The sequence below is a fragment of the Tinamus guttatus genome, unplaced genomic scaffold (assembly GCF_059628265.1).
Source record: "Tinamus guttatus ecotype Peru unplaced genomic scaffold, ASM5962826v1 Tinamus_guttatus_pri_ptg000291l, whole genome shotgun sequence".
NCBI lineage: Eukaryota > Metazoa > Chordata > Aves > Tinamiformes > Tinamidae > Tinamus > Tinamus guttatus.
The window spans coordinates 2,999,932-3,017,692 of record NW_028288825.1 but is presented as its reverse complement, the minus strand read 5'-3'; the positions used below and the strand labels follow the sequence as shown (position 1 = coordinate 3,017,692).

At 54.6% G+C, this 17,761-nt stretch overlaps 1 protein-coding gene across 1 annotated transcript; it reads left to right on the top strand.

Moving 5' to 3' along the window:
- Window positions 1-13,415: 13,415 nt before the first annotated feature.
- Window positions 13,416-17,196, top strand: NOXO1 (NADPH oxidase organizer 1). Its single transcript, XM_010215263.2, has 8 exons — window positions 13,416-13,481; window positions 13,932-14,012; window positions 14,122-14,197; window positions 14,512-14,692; window positions 14,947-15,143; window positions 15,599-15,712; window positions 16,276-16,393; window positions 16,566-17,196. The coding sequence occupies exons 1-8, from the start codon at window positions 13,416-13,418 to the stop codon at window positions 17,194-17,196; spliced, it is 1,464 nt and encodes a 487-aa protein (XP_010213565.2).
- The last annotated feature ends 565 nt before the right edge of the window (window positions 17,197-17,761 follow it).

Sequence of the window (17,761 nt, the reverse complement as noted above, 5' to 3'; positions counted from 1 at the left end):
GGGGACAGTCCGGGGGAGGCTCCTTCTCCTCGGCCGCCACGTCGGCATCCTGCGAGGGGACAAGGGGGACATTAGAGATGGAGCGGCTGGGGGAAAGGCCCCTTCGCACCACTACAAGGGGCCTCCTGAGCCCGGCGTGGAGGAACAACCCCCCGGCAGACGGGGGGAACCCCATGGCGGGGACAGGCGGCTCTTCATCCCCCTGGGCCGGCTGCAAGGGGTAACGACCCCCTCCGCCCGCCGGGCCCCGCGCTGCCGCCGCGGCCGCCTCACCGCGCCGCCCGGCGCCGCCCGCCGCCTCTGCTCGCGCAGCCAGCTCCTGAAGTCCGTGCAGGCCCGGCACGGCTTCCCGGGCGGCTCCCGCGCCGCGGGGCCGGCGGCGCCGGGCGGCGCGGGGAAAGGGAAGGGGAAGGCGCCGCTCTCCGCGCCCGGGAACGCGCCGGCCCCGCGCCGGCCCTCGCCGGGCGCCGCCATCTTGCGGCCGCGCTGCACGCCGGGCCGGGCAGGCCGCCATGGCGGCCGGGGAGGCGGGGCCGTGCCGCCATCTCCTTCCTTTTTTTCCTCATTTTTTCCTTTTTTTTTTCTTTTTTTTTTTTTTTTTTCTTCCGGCTGTCCATTTCTGCGCGCTCCCTGCGTCTTTTTATATCCTGGAGGCCCCATGGAGGCCAGTGAGGGCTGAGATCGACCCTGCCCACGTCCACAGTGTATCCCCTGCACAGCCGTGTGCGCCCGTGTCCTCCACGCACGCCGTGTCCTCCACACGCCGTGTCCTCCACACACAGCAGGTCCTCCGCATGCTGTGTCTGGGACACACACTGTGTCCTGCACATGTGCGCCGTGTCGTCCACACACACTGTGTCCTCCGCATGCCATCTCCTCCACACACACCATGTCCTCCACATGCCATGTCCTGCACACACGCCATGTCCTCCGCACGTACAGTGTCCTCCGCAAACACCGTGTCCTCCAAACACTGCATCCTCCACATGTCTCCTGCACACACACTGTGTCCTGCACACACACCATGTCTGCCACACATGCCCTATCCTCCATGGTCACCATGTCCTTCTCGCATGCCACGTCCTCCATACCTTGCGTCCTCCACACACACGGGGTCCTCCACACATGCCATGTCTTCCACCCACCACGCTGTGGTTCCCCACAACCACCATATCGCTTGTTGACACCTTGTCTGGCGGTGGCACCCGTGTGGACACTCACAGGGTCCAACCTGCCCCTTTAGGGCTCCGCTGCATGTGCCAAGGAGGCCCAAATTCACAATTTTTGTGTGTGAAATCATTGCCATGGTGGCAGCTATATACTCACACAGCAGCAATTTCATCTACCCCCGGATTGCACTTATAGTTTTCCCAAACTGCAGGTGAGAAGATCTGGCCTGACTCTCCTCTCGAGGTCTATTTAAACGCTGCAGGCAAATCTGCTTATTTGTATAATCTTTAATGATATTGCACCAGGCTCAGTTTTGAATCTCGTATTTGAAGAGAATAGGGTTAGTTTGGCTTCCCGCAGCACGTCCGTGCGCTAGCGAGACGACCTCCCTTTGCAGCCATCTCGCCAGCGCTCGTCCACCTGGGAGCACTTGAAGGGATGTTTGCCCAGCATTTTATTCACCTGGTTGTGGAGCTCACAGAGCCACTGGCACAGGTTCTGCCGGCTGCTGGTATCTGGCTTTTTCGTGCTTAAGCTGCAGGGGCAGAAACAAACCGAACACAAATTATACCCATGCAGAACCAATGAATTCACTGCTCGGGCAAGGCAAGACTAAAATATAGCCTGCTTTGCTCTGTAAAATGTCCTGCCATTACACTAAAGCTGCTGGAGTTCTGCTTTCCTCTTTGAAAAAAAAACTTAATTAAGATCAAGCAGGACATACCCCCTCTGCAATGTGTACCTATCTTTATAGTATTTACCATAAATACAAAGGTATCAGTCATTGCTTAATTTACACCTCTCCAAGCCCGTGCATAATGTGTTCTGTTTGAGTAGGGCAATGACAAACTTTGCAGGTGCCTTCATGGCTTCGGCACCGTAAAAGTCTTCACCTTTAGGGCACACTAATATTCCAAAATCCTTTCAGATCGTCTCCTATCCTTGCTATTATTGCACATTCTATGTGCTGCTGGATCCGCAGCAGAGCTCAGCGGCTCCATTGCAGTGATGTAATCAACAACATGATTAAAATTAAAAAGTAATCAATCCATTAATTAAATCAGACTTTTGCACCAGTAGCAAAATGTCTCCCTGAGACATTTTGCCCGTTTAAAAACTGCTACGTGCTTGTGTTTAGGTAAAAGCCTGTTGAGAAAGCGTTTGCTTACTTGCTCCGGAGATTGGCTGCACATGTCGCGCAAGGGTAGAACTTGCTAAGGAGGTTGAAGAACTGGGCCATGTCCTGCTGCTGGCTCAGGCTGGGCTGCTCGGGGTAATACGCTGCCATGGTGTGCAGGAAGGCCCAGGTTTTTCGCCCCAGCTCCTCTGTGTTGAGGGGACATTCAGACGCTTGCTTTCTCCTCCTTTTCTGGAAGGCACAGGGTTTGCAAGCGCGTCAGGGCTGTGTGGGGCTTAGCTTATGACTAAATCAGCCTAATTCAGTCAGTCGTCCTAACAGAGGGAACTAATGAGACATTTTAGGTGCGAATGTGCGTGGACACGGGGGTTGTGACCCAGCTCTGATCCAAACCCGGGTGATCGCACAGCACCGCGTCAGGCTCAAAGCTGCGTCCCGACCCCTGGGAAAGGCCGACGAGCTCGGCCCCGTGCTGAGAGTCCATGGGAAGCTTTTTGTCCCTTCATAGTGCGGTCTGGAGAGTGTGACTACCTAAAACCAGGCTCCAAGGCAGGACAAATTGCTGAGGGTGAAAGGAAGGAGCGCTGGGACTGCTGGATCCTCGTTAAAAGCACAGATTACGTGGGCTCGTTAGGACATCGGGCATCCTGCGTCTCCTCTAGCTGTAAGAGGATGGAGCGAGGAGGGAATTTTCAAAACATGTAGAGGAAATTCCTGGTGTGGTTTAGTCCTCACCCTGTTAGCCCTGGAGGGTCACAGCTCATGAGCTGCTGGCCATCTTCTTATGGTAAAAATAGTCCCCACGGCTGCTTAAGCACGGCCCAAACCCTCCTCCCGGAGCTGTCTTACCCTCCTCCTTAAGCGCATGCCCCTCGCCATCCTCAGGAGTTTCTTCTGGCTTTTTGCCTTCCTGCAGATAAGGCATTTCCTTCTCTTTGGTCTGCTCAGGGCTGTGGGCTGGTTTTGTGTGGATGAGGTGCTGGGAGTGTCGGCATCAGAAGAAGGTGAAGATGGGGCAGAGGGTAGAGAAAGCAACTTCTTTGCCGACTTCCTGTCCTTTTCCAAGTAGAACACCAGCATCACGTCATTATTTTTCTTCTTTTTGTCTTGCTGCTGCGGGGCCATGAGAGGGATTTCCAGGCCCCGGAGCAGTCTCCCGCGGCGGACAGAGCGCTCTAGAACGCGACGTCCGTGTCCATTTCCACCGTTCCCATCTTCGTGTCCCGCAGGCCGAGGAGATGCCACGGCGCCGCGTTTAGCTCATGAAACCAGAGCGCGCTCCGAGGCTCTCCTGGAGCCGCGCGGAGCCGACGGCGGCGCCGGGAAGGGGTCGCGCTCCGCGCCCGCGCTCCGTGCTGAGCTCACAATGCGGAGCCAGGTTCCGGCGCCTCCATCCCTGCCCACGGAGTTGCGTCCCCTCCGCTTCCCAACACCGGGAGCCCGGGAATGGGCGCTCGGAGCTGCCGAGCCCGCCGAGGCGCCCCGCGGCGCTTGCAAAGTGTGGATGTGGTTTCCTCTGGCTGCCCGTGGGAAGCGGGACTCCTGCAGTGGGGTGGATGTGGCAGAGGCAGCAGCAGACACAGGGTTTTGTTGTCTCACATTTGAGTTTATTTTCTCTGGGTCTTTGCAAACAGAGAGGAAAAGCTGCTGCTTAGCAGCATCCCAGGTGCCTGGGTGAGGAGGCCTTTCCGCGGTTCCGCTGCCTCTCGTCTGCTCAGAAAACTCCCAGGTATTTTCTGTTGCAATTCGCTTGGCGCTTTGCTCGTCAGCACCCGAGATTTCTCCAAGAGGACTCTCCAAAATCTCATCCTAAGAAATTCTCTGACGGTGGCTGTCGTTTTTCTGCCTCTGCTCCCGCCTCGTCTTGCCCCTGGGCCAGCACCGGCCCTTTCCATGTCCCCTTGGGCAGTGCCGATGCAACAGCCTCTCCTCAACAGCTCCTGCTCCTCGGAACAGCTTCTCCACATCCACCTCCTGCCAGGCTGTTCCACAGGCTATTGGAAACACGTCTGGAGTCTTTTCCTGGCTCTTAAACTAGAGCTGTTGTGCCACAAACTCTGCAAAGAGGCAATTTGTTTGAAAGCTGCTGGAAAAAAATGCTGCTCGTTTTCAAGCTCTTATCCTATGAGATGTTTAACACAGCATGGTGTAAAATTTTGACTAGGTAATGCATCTTATTTAGAAAGATTTTTCAAAGACGTGCGTTCCCAACTCCACGTGCGTTCCATGGGAATGGCTGCCAGGTTTTCTAGTCTGTGTAGCACAGAACAGATGATCTAGATCTCTGTCTTTGGACCGAGTATTTAGTGCTCCATTTTTATACATGCAAAATTTCTTTGCTGATCTTTGTGAGGGAGGAGAGGAGGCGTGAGTAAATGACAGGAAACAGAGAGATTTGTCTAAATTTACAGGCAACTATATAAATTGGAGACATAAAGGAAAGATCTGGTGGGGAAAGGGACATTCCTCGTATTTGTTGTCCTTGCACACCAATAAAGATTTCAGTGCTGTTGATGACATCGTTCTAAACTTCATTCTGGAGAAAAGGTTCCCTGGTATCTAGGAGAACGAGCAGGGGAATTTCTTACGATACTTTATTGTTCATCATTCAAGTAATTAAATATTTGCAGAGATGTTTTTACATTAGAACAGTCACCCCGATTGGCTGTTAACACAGCCTGCTCGCTTCCTTGTTAGTGATTTCATTTATTTATTTAGCTAAATGTATACGTGGGTTTGACACTTGCTTAAAGTTAAGAAATACATTGGAAAGCAGCTGCTACCTGAGCAGGGGTTTGTGCCCAGGGTTTCTCCCCCTGCCCTTTTTCTGGGCAGCCTTAGGAACAGAGCAGTCCTCCATGGGGAGATGCTCCTGATTTCATCTCTCTGCCGCCGTAGCCAGCTCTGCTTGGTGACATCGCGGTGCTATCGGGAGGAAAACCCACCCCTGGTTCTGCTGAATCGAGATAGGAGTATTGCTGCAATAACACACAAGGGAAAATAACTAGTCAGTGTAAAGCCATGCGGTAATGTAGGGTGTAGATGCACAAAGGAGTAATGATATTGCTGCTAGTGCTTAATCATGAATGTTAATACAAAAACAAGACGATATGGTGGCTGTTAAGGAGGATTTTGTCCCGTTTTCCCTGCTGTGCTCAGCTGTCGTCTCCGCTCCTCTCCCTCCACCTCTGGCACCAGCAGCTCCCGGTTTGGCACTGGAGGAGCCGCCGCAGCGGGTGTTGATCCGGGTGTTGATCCGGGTGTTGATCCGGGCGTCCCCGCGTGGCACCGGAGCGCCGCTCCGCCGGGATGCTCCCGCGGCGGCTCCCGCTCCCTCCGCGTCCATCCCCGGGGCCGCCCCGCTGCTGCCCGACCTGCTGGGCCTGCCCTGGGGCGCCCGGAGCAGGGAGAGCAGCCTGGGAATGCGGGCGCTTTTCCTGCTGCTGTTGGGAACGCGGGCCCTGGGGCTGCCGGGACCAGCCGCGTTGCCACATCCACCCGCCCCCAAGACTTTGATGTAGTAGCCGGGAATGCGACAAATGCTGTTTCCAAATACGCATTTAAAAGGGGGGGAAAAAAAACTCCTGCAAAAGGCTGTTTCCTTGCGGCCAGACCAAAGGGCCGCCCCGTCCCGGCGCCGGCCCCGCGGGCTGCAATCGGGCACCACGAACAAGGCCTCCCTTTTGCTCTAATTACACCCAAAAGCTCCTGCTGAACAGAGGCCTCTTCCAATAGCTCTTAATCCGTGCTTGGAGCAGGCTCCGGGCGGCCGTAATGACGGTAATTACCAGGAAGCATTAGTGAACCCTGGGCTCGAGAAAATGAAGCAGGGCGTGTTGGAGCCGCTGTTTGATGTTCTGCCCTTATCTCCCGCGTTTGCCACGCAAGAGCTTGTGAACCGGCAGCTGATCCCGGCGTACGGGAAGGGAAGGAGGAGCGGGTGGGCAAGGGGAGATGATGGATGCTCGGGGTGTTCCCGCTGCATCCCGAGCGTGCAGGGAGCAGCACAGGGACATGGCAGATCTTGGGGGGCTGCCGGGCTCCAGGAGCCCCCGGAGGCTTCGCACAGCCCTTTTCCCGGGAATCCGAGCCCCTGCGGTGCCATGTCCGACCTCAGTGCTGGAAGGCAAAGCCCAGGGAGCAGGGGAGGCTGCAGCGGTGCCCAGGACATCCCCAGCACCCAGGCTGCAGCAGAGCCCCTTGCTGCAGAGCGCTGTGCAAGGGGCAATGTGTGCAATACGTTTTTGCAAGCAGCAGGATGCACCCGCGGGCACCATCACACCACAGAAAGGCTCTGAATACCCAGCTCGACTACCCTGGAGAAGGACCAGGCTCTTCCCGCTACCCGACGGCTGCGAGAGCCCACAGGGCCGGGCACCTTGGCTGGCAGCCGGCCTGCCCTCTGCTTGCTTAGTGCAGTGGGGTTTGATTCTGAGCACAGAACAAGGAATTCTATATGTATATCTAAGTCTTCTACTTCATTTGGGAACATAAACACCATTGACTTTCCATTAAGCTGTTCATACTCCTAAGGGAAATTTTACCTTATATCCCTTGAGGTTTTTTTCTTTTGGGTGGCAGCAATGGTGCTATATATAGGTACTCCTAGTTGAACATAACTGTTTCCTTCTCCAGGGTGATACAGAAGTGTTTACAGGAAACTACGTCCTACCTGTGCTCAAGGATGTTAGCCCGGAGTCCAGTCACTTTCAGAGAACGAGTTTGCCGCTCCAAGGAGTTACTCATACAGGTGCTTGTGAGATTAAGACAACTAGGAAATAGCATTAAAAAGAAAAGTGCATTTCCAGGTAAATGAGTCATTGCAGAAACATTTCTGTTGACCGTGTTGTACTGGAGATGTTTGCTTGCACAGAAGAAATGCGTCGCTTGTGAAATTTCCCGAGCTGTGAGTTTCCTGATGTGAGGAAGCGCCTGCGGCTGCTGGAGCTCAGCAGCAGTGACCGAGAGCTGCTCCTTGGGGCACCAGCTCCAAACCTGCCCCAAAGTGTCTTAACCTGCTCCGAGCTGCCTGGGCCGTGAGACGGCCGCAGGTTGGTGCCGTTCCGGTGTGTGGATGTTCCTGGTGGTTAAAACGGGAATTTGGGAAGAGTTCTGTACCCCTAAAAGGCAGGCGGAGGGAAAAACAAATCCAGTTATGCCACTGAGTGCAGGCAGTCCCCAGTCCTGAAGTGCCTGCTCCGTTCGCTGTCTCCTGCATCCCGGTGTCCCTTGGAGCACCCGTGACGTTAGTTAAGGCATTCTGAGCACGAGCACAGCCCCATTTGGGCTCCTCTTTCTTCTTGAAGAAGAATAAAATACAAAATCCTCAGAAATCTGCTCCCATTTCTCGAGGTTTGGCCGTAAGGAGACCGGGGTCCCTGCTGGATGATTCTGGGATGGTTTGTGGTGTGAAAAAACTAAAAAAAAAAAAAAAAAAAAAAAATAGAAAAGCTGAAACTAATGACCAGTCTGTCATAAGAGCTGTATGCTTAAAATAACTTGTACCACATACAACAGGTATATCTACCACATACAAAAGGTGTATCTACCGTACACAAAAGGTATATCTACCATGTACATAAGGTATATCTACTATGTACATAAGGTATAGCTACCATGTACATAAGGTATAGCTACCATGTACATATGGTATGCCTCGAGGTTTATGTCTGCGTCCTCCTCCTTATGCAGCTCTGCGTTTGAAGTGACTCAGTTTCCTTGTAACAAGACAAGGCAAGTGGATAGCATTAAACGTGAACTGGTGGTACCACAAAAACGCCTTCAACCTGTAAGAATTAAACATCAGTGAATTAAACATTAGTGAATTAAACACTGCTCCTCTCGCATTGCTCCCCTCTCTCCCAAGCTTCGGAGTGATGTGTTGTCCCCTCGGGTGCTTTCTTGGAGGGACACGGGCACACAAGGGCTTTGTCCTCCCTCCGAGGGAAAGGTGAACTCTTGAGTTACCCAATTCTGGTGAGTACCCTGGCAGAGAGATAAGGCACTTTGCATATGCTGCTTATCAATGGGAGCGGGGAATGAGGAAAGAAGAAGAACACGCACATTGCTGTGACTTGCTGTGAAGAAAACAAGCTCTTGTCTGTGATTTTACCATCTGCTAGCGAGAATTCAGGCAAGTGGTACCGAATTCCTACATGCCTGTTGGTCTCTCTTTTGGAAGCTGTTGGCCGTACAGGTCGTGTTCCTGGGATTTCCTCCTCCAGCCTCATCTGCCTTCGTGGGACAAGCAGGATCAGCAGCATGAACGCTCCAGAAACGTAGCCATGAAATCCTTCGTGTCCTCCCGTCTCCTGGCGCAGTCCTAGCACGTCCACAGCAGGCGCTGGCCTCTCACCACAGCGAGCAGCTGTCAAACACCTCATCGTTTCTTACACCAAATAAAAAAAAAGCAGGAAACTCTCCTGCAATGGGTTAAGTTACATCGTCACCTTCTTGGAAATCTCATTCTTGAATCATGCCCTTGTCCTTTGCATAACCCTAGAAAAACATGCAGCTTTTATAAAGGAATTATAAAATTGTTGCATCAGGTGCTGGGTAAACAGGGCCCGGGCGGGTGTTTTACAGCCGCTGGCTGCAGAGCGCCTGTCCCGGGCTACTGCTCCACAGGGTTTGGTGGCCGCATCCCTGGGGAAGAGGAGGGTGGCATCTCCTGGACCCTCCTGTGCGGGGCTTTCCCTGCAACGTCCCCATCCGGAGCCTCAAAGCAGGGGACAGGGAGATGTTCCCCACGTTGCGTTTGGAGGAGGCCAGGAGCCGCGCGGTGCTCCGTGCTCACAGGCTGGGAAGGAGGGGGCACTTTGGACACACGAATCACACGCCGATTCGGTCGCCTCCCGTGAGGTTTCGATTGCTGCTCTAGGAAGCCCGGGGTGACTGGGACAGAGGCACCTGCACCGCCGAGGCCTGAGTTCAACGGGATGAATCCCTTGACAGGGACGGAGCGACTCGCCTCCGTGTTTGCTTTCCCCTACCCTTTCCCCAGGGGAGGGTGGGTTGGATTGAGGTTGTTTTTGAGGGATGCAGCTCTGATTTTATACAACCTGTCCATCCAAGGACATGCTATGAGCAACCTGGAAGGGGGTGAGCCCCCCCCATGTCCTTGCCCCCCTCTCCAGTGACAGGGACAATAAATGGGACTCATGATGGAATGATCGACCGAGGCCCTCAGGAGCTGCACGAGACCTTTCTGAGCCCTGCTCAGGACTCCTCGCTGGCTGGGACTGCATCTCACACAGCTCATGTAGCAGCAAAATTACTTACTCTTTCTTCCAGAAAATGATATTTGCTAAGTTAAGCTCTTTAAATGCTGGTGGAGAATAGACAAACTCAGTCCGCGTGTATTTTTAGCAGGAGGAAACTATTATAAGCTGCAAAAATTCACTGGGATCCGAAGGGAAACTCTGCTTTCAGGTATAGTAAAGCACATCCCCACTATTACACACACACTACCTGTTATCAGAAGTGCTCACGCTCGAGCCCTAACTCTTTCTCATGGGGAAAACCTGTGAGCAGCTAATGCAGCACCTCGCTGCAGCAGGCGCGCGCCGCAGCACGGGTGGCTGCAGCCCTTCCCCGCGGCGCTGCGGCCGCGCGGGACGCGGCGGCGGCTCCTCGTGCCCAGGGCTCTGCTGAGGACGGTTCAGCTGGTGGCTGAAAAATGCCTCGTTTCAGGCAGCAGCTGCTGAATTAGGAGGAAATCAAACACATTCTTCTGGATTAGCTACCGCAAAATCTCTCATCCAGCCTGCGTGAAGGCTCAACTGCTCAGCGCGTTTATAAGGTGAAGGATATTTTTGTATATCAATCTGCAGTGACTGATTTTTTTTCCCCCCAAATCGGGGCCTGTTTATCCATTTAATGAGAGTCTAAAACCCCTTTGTAGTCTTAAGACGAGCTTTTAGCAGCTGGCCTTTTCATTAAAGTTGCTGATAGGTCTGGTGTCATCGCGGGTGACCTTCAAGAGCAGCCAAGGACGGGTTTGATCCTGCGCGCCGGGGGCAGCCGGAGCTGCAGGGGGGACCCGCGGGAGGACCAAGGCTGCTCCCGGGGCATCTCCTGGGCAGTTTGGGGGCTTTGGCTCTTATCCTTTTGGTGGGTTCACAAGAGAAAGGCTGACCCGTGGCAATCGCTCCTGTGCTATCCAGGAATGAGGAATGCCCGACCCACAGAAGCCAGACCCAAAGGCTGGATGCGCCACGGGATGCTCTTCCCCCCTGACCGTCACCTCCCGTCTTTTTGGACTGTGGCTTCCCAGGGGCAGATACTCCAATTTTACTCTTTCTCCTCCATGCAGCCATGACCTTGTTTGTGGCCTTGGCCCCTTTCTGAGATTAAAAGAACAGTCAAGGTACCTAAAGTGGTTGTTTTGTGCTGGCAGCAGTTCCTCCCGAGCCAGGGGAAGGCAGAGGAACGTGTGGGTTTCCTGGAATGGTTGCAAACTGGTAATGGCAGGAATTACTATGCAGGAAAGCTTGTATTTCTGTTCTTTATCTTGTTGGACAATCAGCCCCTATACATCACTTATCAAGCTGCAATCTCTTTTATTTCCTTTAAAATACCTAAAGGGAAAAAGCAAACGCTGGCATTGACAACTGTGTAAATATGTCCTACTGATAAAATAACGGCACCCAGCAGTACTTCCTGGGATTTTACTTCTTTCGGGCAGACCTTTCCTAACCTTAGGTTAATTATTACCCATAGGGATGTACCCGTTTATGGTGGGATGATGCGGAAGTAAAGAGGAAACAAAATAACTGGATTTTCTATCAGTAAAGCTGCTTGTGCGTGCGGGACACAGGGGCCTGTGCACGTGTGTGCGGATGCGCTCGGCAAATACGCGGAATTGGCGGCCTCTTCTCCCAGCCTTTCCCAGCAGAAGCGACATGGATGTGACGGCTTTGGCGTCACCGAGCCACGTCATTGAGGAGCACTGGTGTTGTCTGTGTTGGTCCAAGGCCACCTGGCCCGGCCCTTCCCTCAGCTCCTCGGATTTGGTCACTTTGGATTAACGTGATGCGACTCACCAGGTGAATCCCTTAAACGAGGAGTTTCTCGTTTCTTCCTTTCCCGGCAAACTTGACCACACGATGCCGGTGATGATGGTGCAATGGGCTTGCCAGGCTGATAACCGCGCTCCAAGTGATCGTACCAAAACCACGGGCTTTCTTAACAACTGACTGTTGAATTCCTAGGGGTTTTGCCCTTAGTAATGTTTGGTCTGGGATCCCAGGCTCCAGCCAGTCTCTGCCCAGGACATTTACTCTCCAAGTCGTCTGACTCGGATCTTGAGCCTCAGATGACACTAATCTCTGTGCAGTTGCACTTTCCTGTTGTAACATTTGCCTGTTTTGGTGCAGTTGTACTTTTCTGTTGTAACATTTGCTTGTTTTTCCTCCATGTTCTTCTTCCGCATTATAGTGGGCATTTCTGCCTGAATTCACCAAGAAATGGGAAATGCAGCAGGGCTTATGGAACTAGCAGTTGTCAGAAACAGTGGTCAATGGCTACTTCTCCCGTCTTCATTTTTAGTGGCGTTGGCAGTTCTCATGGATGTGGTACCAAGTCCTGGCTGAACTTCAGCGGCCTCGTACACATCCAGAGACTTCGGCTTTTCCCAAATATTTTCCCAAATATTTTATTTTCCCAAATATTTTAATTTTGACGTCTGCCGTTCCGAGCGGTTATTTGCAGCCTTCCTCCCCCTGCAAGGGCGTCGCGTTGCGTTTGCTCCGTGGGCTTTGCCGGGCGGTGGCTCCCGCTCGCTCCGGGCAGCCCGGCCTCGCTCCGGAGGCCCCAGGGCAGCCCCTGAGGACGGGCCCCGGTGGAGGATTCGCCCCGGGGCAGGGAGGAAGCCGAGGGGTTTTCCCGCTCGCTTGGCAGGAGCCTGAGCTGCTCCCAGGCAACTTCCTCCAGGGAGGCTGGAGAAGCAGCAGCAGGAGCTGGAGAAGCAGCAGCAGGAGCTGGAGAAGCGGCAGCAGGAGCTGGAGAAGCGGCAGCAGGAGCTGAAGAAGCGGCAGCAGGAGCTGGAGAAGCGGCAGCAGGAGCTGGAGAAGCTCCCTGCTCGGCTGAGGGGCCGCCAAGCCCCCACGAGCATTTTCTAGCCAGCCGCTTGGCTTCCCGCAGCAATTCCGGGGTTTTTGTTTCCCTTCCTTTTCTCTCCATAGGGGAATAGTCCCCCACAGCTGCTGCCAAGGGGTTAAAGAAGCTGCGTGTGATGAGAGGGTGAAAGGGAAGGGCTGGAGTTTTCCCTTTGGGTCCTGGCAATGGTGCCGGTTGCATTTCGTCCCCCTTGGGAAGAGGAGGAGGAGGGAACATGGAGGAGGTCTGAGCACACGCGGGTGCCCGCAGGCAGCACCCGGCATGGGGAAGGTGGCCATTCCAGGGGCAGGACCGGCATTCCGGAGCCCGTTTGGCCTCAGCGAGGCAGATCCGGCTCCAACCTGCGCACAGCGCCCGGCCGGGCCGTTCGCGACGGCCGCGGTGCCCAAGGGGCTGCGGGATGATCGGAGCGGCCCCGGCTGCCGCCTCCCTCGGCCTGCAGCTGCTCCCCGCTCCGGCAGATCCCGCTCTCCATTCCCGTCTCCCACGGAAAAGCTTCTGCCGTCCCGTGTCAAACCCAGGCGGATGCAGGATGGGGAGCCCCAGTTACTCGGGTCTGGGTGTCACTACAAACTGGCAGCAGCGGCTCTGGGAAAGGCCCTGCTGGAGGAGCCGCTTCATCCCCATGTCCTGCATCCAGCCCTGCGGGCCGAGTGCTCCGGGCTCTCCTCAGCCACGCGGATAGGGAAGGTCCCGCTGGGAATTTTCCCCGGAGCAGCAGATAACAAAAGGGCACCTGCCCCTTCCCAACCCCCCGAGCTCCCCCCTGGCCTCCGCTGCCGGTGCCGAAAGCAGCAGAGCAAACGGCACGGGAGGCTTTGCCAAATTGTGGAATTTCTCCCCGTGCATTGCTGGGCGGAGGAGGAAACGGGGAGGCGATTTCTCCCCGGCTGCCGGGAACGCCCTCGGCTTTCCTCCTGCTCCCGCTATTTAGCCGCTGGGAGCTGCTGCTCCGCAGGACTCGCATCCCGAGCGGAGCGCCGGGAAGATGAGCGGCAGCCGGTACCCCGTGGAGGTGAAGGCCGTGGGCGTGATGCAGTGCCAAAAGCAGAAGGTGCCTTAACCTGTTTTCTCTCTTCTTTCCCCTTAACTATTATTAACAAATTGGGAAAATACAGGGCCTCTTCAGTTACTCTTAGAGGGATACATTCCTCATTTCCATTGCAGTGTTGGAATTGGGGATTATTAGCTAGGACAAGAGGCCTTTTAGAGTTGTTTTTCAATGGCCAATACCATAAGAAAATGATTGTCGGGGATTCTGCTGTCTTTCTGTGGACGATTTCTTAAATTTCTTCTTGTTTCAGCAATGATTGCTCATCTGCAGGCCTAGGACTGAAGAAATATTTTGATTAAATCTAGTTTAAAATTTTCGTTTAAATGTGACAGCCTGAAACCAGAGCGAAGCCAAATGCTCGTCGCTTGAAAGCATCTGATATTGACCAGGGTGATTAAAAATAGATTTCTTTCCTATTTTATTTATTTTATTTGTTTTTTTTTTTTTCAGAACTACATGATGTTTATCTCCTGGTCAGATCGAAACAACGTTCTGATCTACCGGACATTTGAGGAATTTAAGAGATTCCATGTAAGTGAAGAACTCTCTGAAAATGATGTGCATGTTCTAGAGAGGGAGGGAAAGATCTCGGCCGTGTGAATGGGCTTCAAATCCCCATTATTCCCTGTCTCACTTTCAGAAGGAGCTGAAGAGAAAATTCCCCATTGAGAGCGGCTCCCTCAGGAGATCGGACCGGACCATTCCCAAGTTTAAAGGTGAGGAGGCCGAATCCTCCGTGGGCATCAAAGAGCAGCCAACGGGATAAAGCCACTCGGGTTGTCCCGACGGGTGGTACCGGCCTTGGTCACCAAGTCACCTTGGAACTTGTGAACAAGAATAAACTGCAGATATTCACAAGTTGTATCAGGAGCTGCTGAAAATGCTCAGAGGGCACAAACAGGGGCAGGGGCTGCCTTGGCTCCGTGGTTCGGGCTCTGCGGGGTTCATTGCCGCATGCAGGCAGATGGTCCCGCTCTGAACGTGTCCCCGTCCCTTCTCTCGCACCCACTTTGCCTCTCTCATTTTGAAGATGCAAACGTGAAGCAGAGAAAGAGCGGGAAGTTGAACAAGTCCTTGGAGAGGTTGAAACTGCTGGAAGCGTACTCCCAGGAGCTGCTGCGAATGGATGCTAAGATCTCCCAGAGCGAAAGCCTCATTCAGTTTTTCAAGGCACAAACCCAAGACCTAGATCCTTCCTTTCCTGAAAACAGGTGGGCACACGTGGATTTCTTGCTTGTATATTGCTATTCTGCAACGTGTCCGTTCCATAGGTGGGTAGAAAAGAAACATCAGTTATACAGGAGAGGTGGGGAAGAGCAGGCTGGCTCTGTCTCTTTTCAAAATTTTTTTTTTCCTTTTGGGAGTATTTGCTCTTTTTTAGCACTGAAGTAATTAGGGATTCTCCAGAATAACTAACCAACCCGTGTGGCTTTTCAGTAAATCGATGTTAAACTTGATTTTCCAGTGTTGTGATCATGCCGTCAGAAATTGGAGGGGAAAGGAAAAAAGAGCGGCAGCAGCAGCACGTCCCCTCCATCACGCACCCGCAGGCATCTCAGAGCTACAGGTGCATCGAAGCCTTTGAAACCAAAGACACAAAAAACAAGACCTTCAAAGTGGCCAAGAAGGAAATTGTTGAGGTGCTCATCAAGGACATGACTGGTACGTTTGACTGGAATTGCTGGGTTTCAGTGTCAAGGACAGATGCTGTAGGATTTCTAGGTTGATTCATAGCTCAGCAAATACTGTATTTATAGCATAACGTGTAGCAGCACTAGCTTGGGTGTGTGTTTGTGCTTGTGATGCACGTAGCTGGCTTCATGCAGGAAGAAGGAACAAGTGCTGGGGCCTTCCAAGTCACCAGAGGCAGAAGCCTGAGCTGATACTTGGGGCTTTATTCCAGCCCGAGCTGAAAGCTGCCCCCATTTTGCTGTCCCCCATGTCCTTGCGTGGTGGAAAACACAGGGCTTGGTGGGGCTCTGTCCTGGCCCGTGCCAGCTGCTCGCCCGCTCTGCAGAACTTGTGCTGTGGGGCAGCCCCCGCACGGGGTTCATGGCCACGGCTCCCGGGATACTCGTTGCCTCTCCCAGGTTCTTACAGAGTTCCCTTTGCCGCAGGGTGGTGGCTGGTGGAAAACGCGGACAAGCAGATCGCCTGGTTCCCTGCCCCGTACCTGCAGGAGCTCGACCTCCACGGGGACAGCCAGAGCGCCCCGAGCGCCCACGAGGAGGGTGAGCCTGGTCAAACCTTCCCTTGCTGCTCCGGGTTCAGACCTACCCCCTGCTCCTTCACTCCCTTTTCATTTTTAAGCAGTTCTCCAAACACACACACAGACCCCAACGCTTTGCCCGCTGGCTGAAGCCTCTGCCTTTCTAGAGCTGTGAGCGTTTCAGCCACCTCTGCCACCAGCTGCGGGTGGCAGAGCAGAGAACTCGCTCCCCGGGACAGTGCTACGGGGCAGCTCTCCTGCACCTTGCGGCTGCTGATCTGATTTTTCTCAGGGATGGGGCATCTTTTAATAGTGATTTATGTAACTATTAAGCCCTGGGTTTCTCCTGTCTTAACTGGGTCCTTTGGGAGATGCTCTGCTCCCCGCCTCGGTACTGGGGACGGAGCCATGGCCACAAGGGCCAGCACGAGGCCCGTCCACTCGCCACGCTCGTGTCTCCACGCATCTCCCTGCACCTCAGGCTGTGCCCGGCCGCTCTCATCCCTCTGCTCTAGTTTCCTCCCCATTTTGCCAGGTTTAGCCTTCCTCTCCACGAGGCAGAAACGTCTCCCCCTTCCTCCCCAGGCTGCCTGTACTTCGCTGCGCGAGCCTACGAGTCCCAGGAGGCGGACGAGCTCTCGCTGCACAACGGCGTCATCGTGGAGGTGGTGAGGAAGTCCCAGGACGGCTGGTGGCTGAGCCGGTAAGTGGCTGTCCCAAAGCTCCTGCTCGTTCCTCCCCGCGCCGGGTGCAGTTACCTGCGACACTCTGTCCCTCTTCCTGCAGCAGGGGGGATCCTTGTCCCCGTCTCCCTGCCCTGGAGCAGAGGGTGGGAGAGGAGCCCGGCTCAGCGCCGCTTTCCTTCCTCCTCTCAGGTACAACGGCCGGACCGGCTACATCCCCTCCATGTGCCTGCAGCCCTACAGGAACCCCCACTGCAGGCTGCAGAGCATCGTGAGCTGCAGCCTCAACGCCTCCACCCCCAACCTCTCCTCCTCCTCCTCCTTCTCCTCATCGTCATCCTCCTCCTCCTCCTCCCTGGGCGCTCCACGGGCCCTTGTCACAGGGGCAGAGGGGAGCGAGGAGCAGGCTCGTCCTCCCCGCGACCAGAGCCAAGGAGGGACTTCTGTGCAGAGCAGGTCGAAATCCCTGCCCAGGGCCAGCTCCGCTTCCCACCTGGAGAACGACAGCTCGGCACGGAGCGCGCCGGGCCGCCCGGGCTGGAAGGCCGACCTGTCCAGGTCTCTGCCCGAGGTGGAGCAGGCCCGGAGCTCTGCCCCGGCCGCACGCGCCAGCAAGTCCCCGCGCCTCACCCGGCGGGACAGGAACGACTCGGGATTCGTGGAACCGTGCGCGGCCGGCTCGAGCGGCTCCCTCGCCGAGTCCGACGTCCCCAAGGTGCCCGCGCGGCCCTCGGCGCACGAGATCCTGCAGAGGTGCAGCACCGTCACCAAGCGCGCCATGCAGGCGGCCGCGCGGCCGGCCCTCCCGTGCGGCGGGCGGTAGCGCGGGTGCCCGAGCTGGGGCTGCTGCTGTTCCGGGACAGGGAATGCTGCTATTCCAGGACGTGACATCCAGCCCCTCTCCGAGCAGAGCCCATGGACGAAGCCGGTCGCGCTGGTCGCACCGGGGAGGACCAGGAGCATGTGCTCTGCCTGGGAAGGGTCTGGATGCGCTGCAGGGCTGCGAGCAGAAAGCACAGGGTGGCTGGAAGCTGCATCCCTGACCTCTCCCTAGGGATGTCTGTGCAGGCACAGAAGGAAAAACAGTTACAGGAGAGGTTGTTTCCTTGCTAAGTTGGCTGGGGCCAGAGCTCATGGTAACGACTAGAGCATCCCCCTTCCAACCAAGGGGGTTCTGGTATTTACTGAAGCTCACTCCTCAGTTCACTTAGTGAAATTTCACTAATAAAAAGAGAAGAAAAAGACTGCTACATAGATTCTACTTCTGATTGTAGTTAATCTTCCCTGTATATTTTAATTTTTTTTAAACAAGCATTTTAACCAGAATGAAATGTTTTTATATTGTTCTAGTTTAGCTATGTTTCCATCTTTGAAATAAATAAAACATG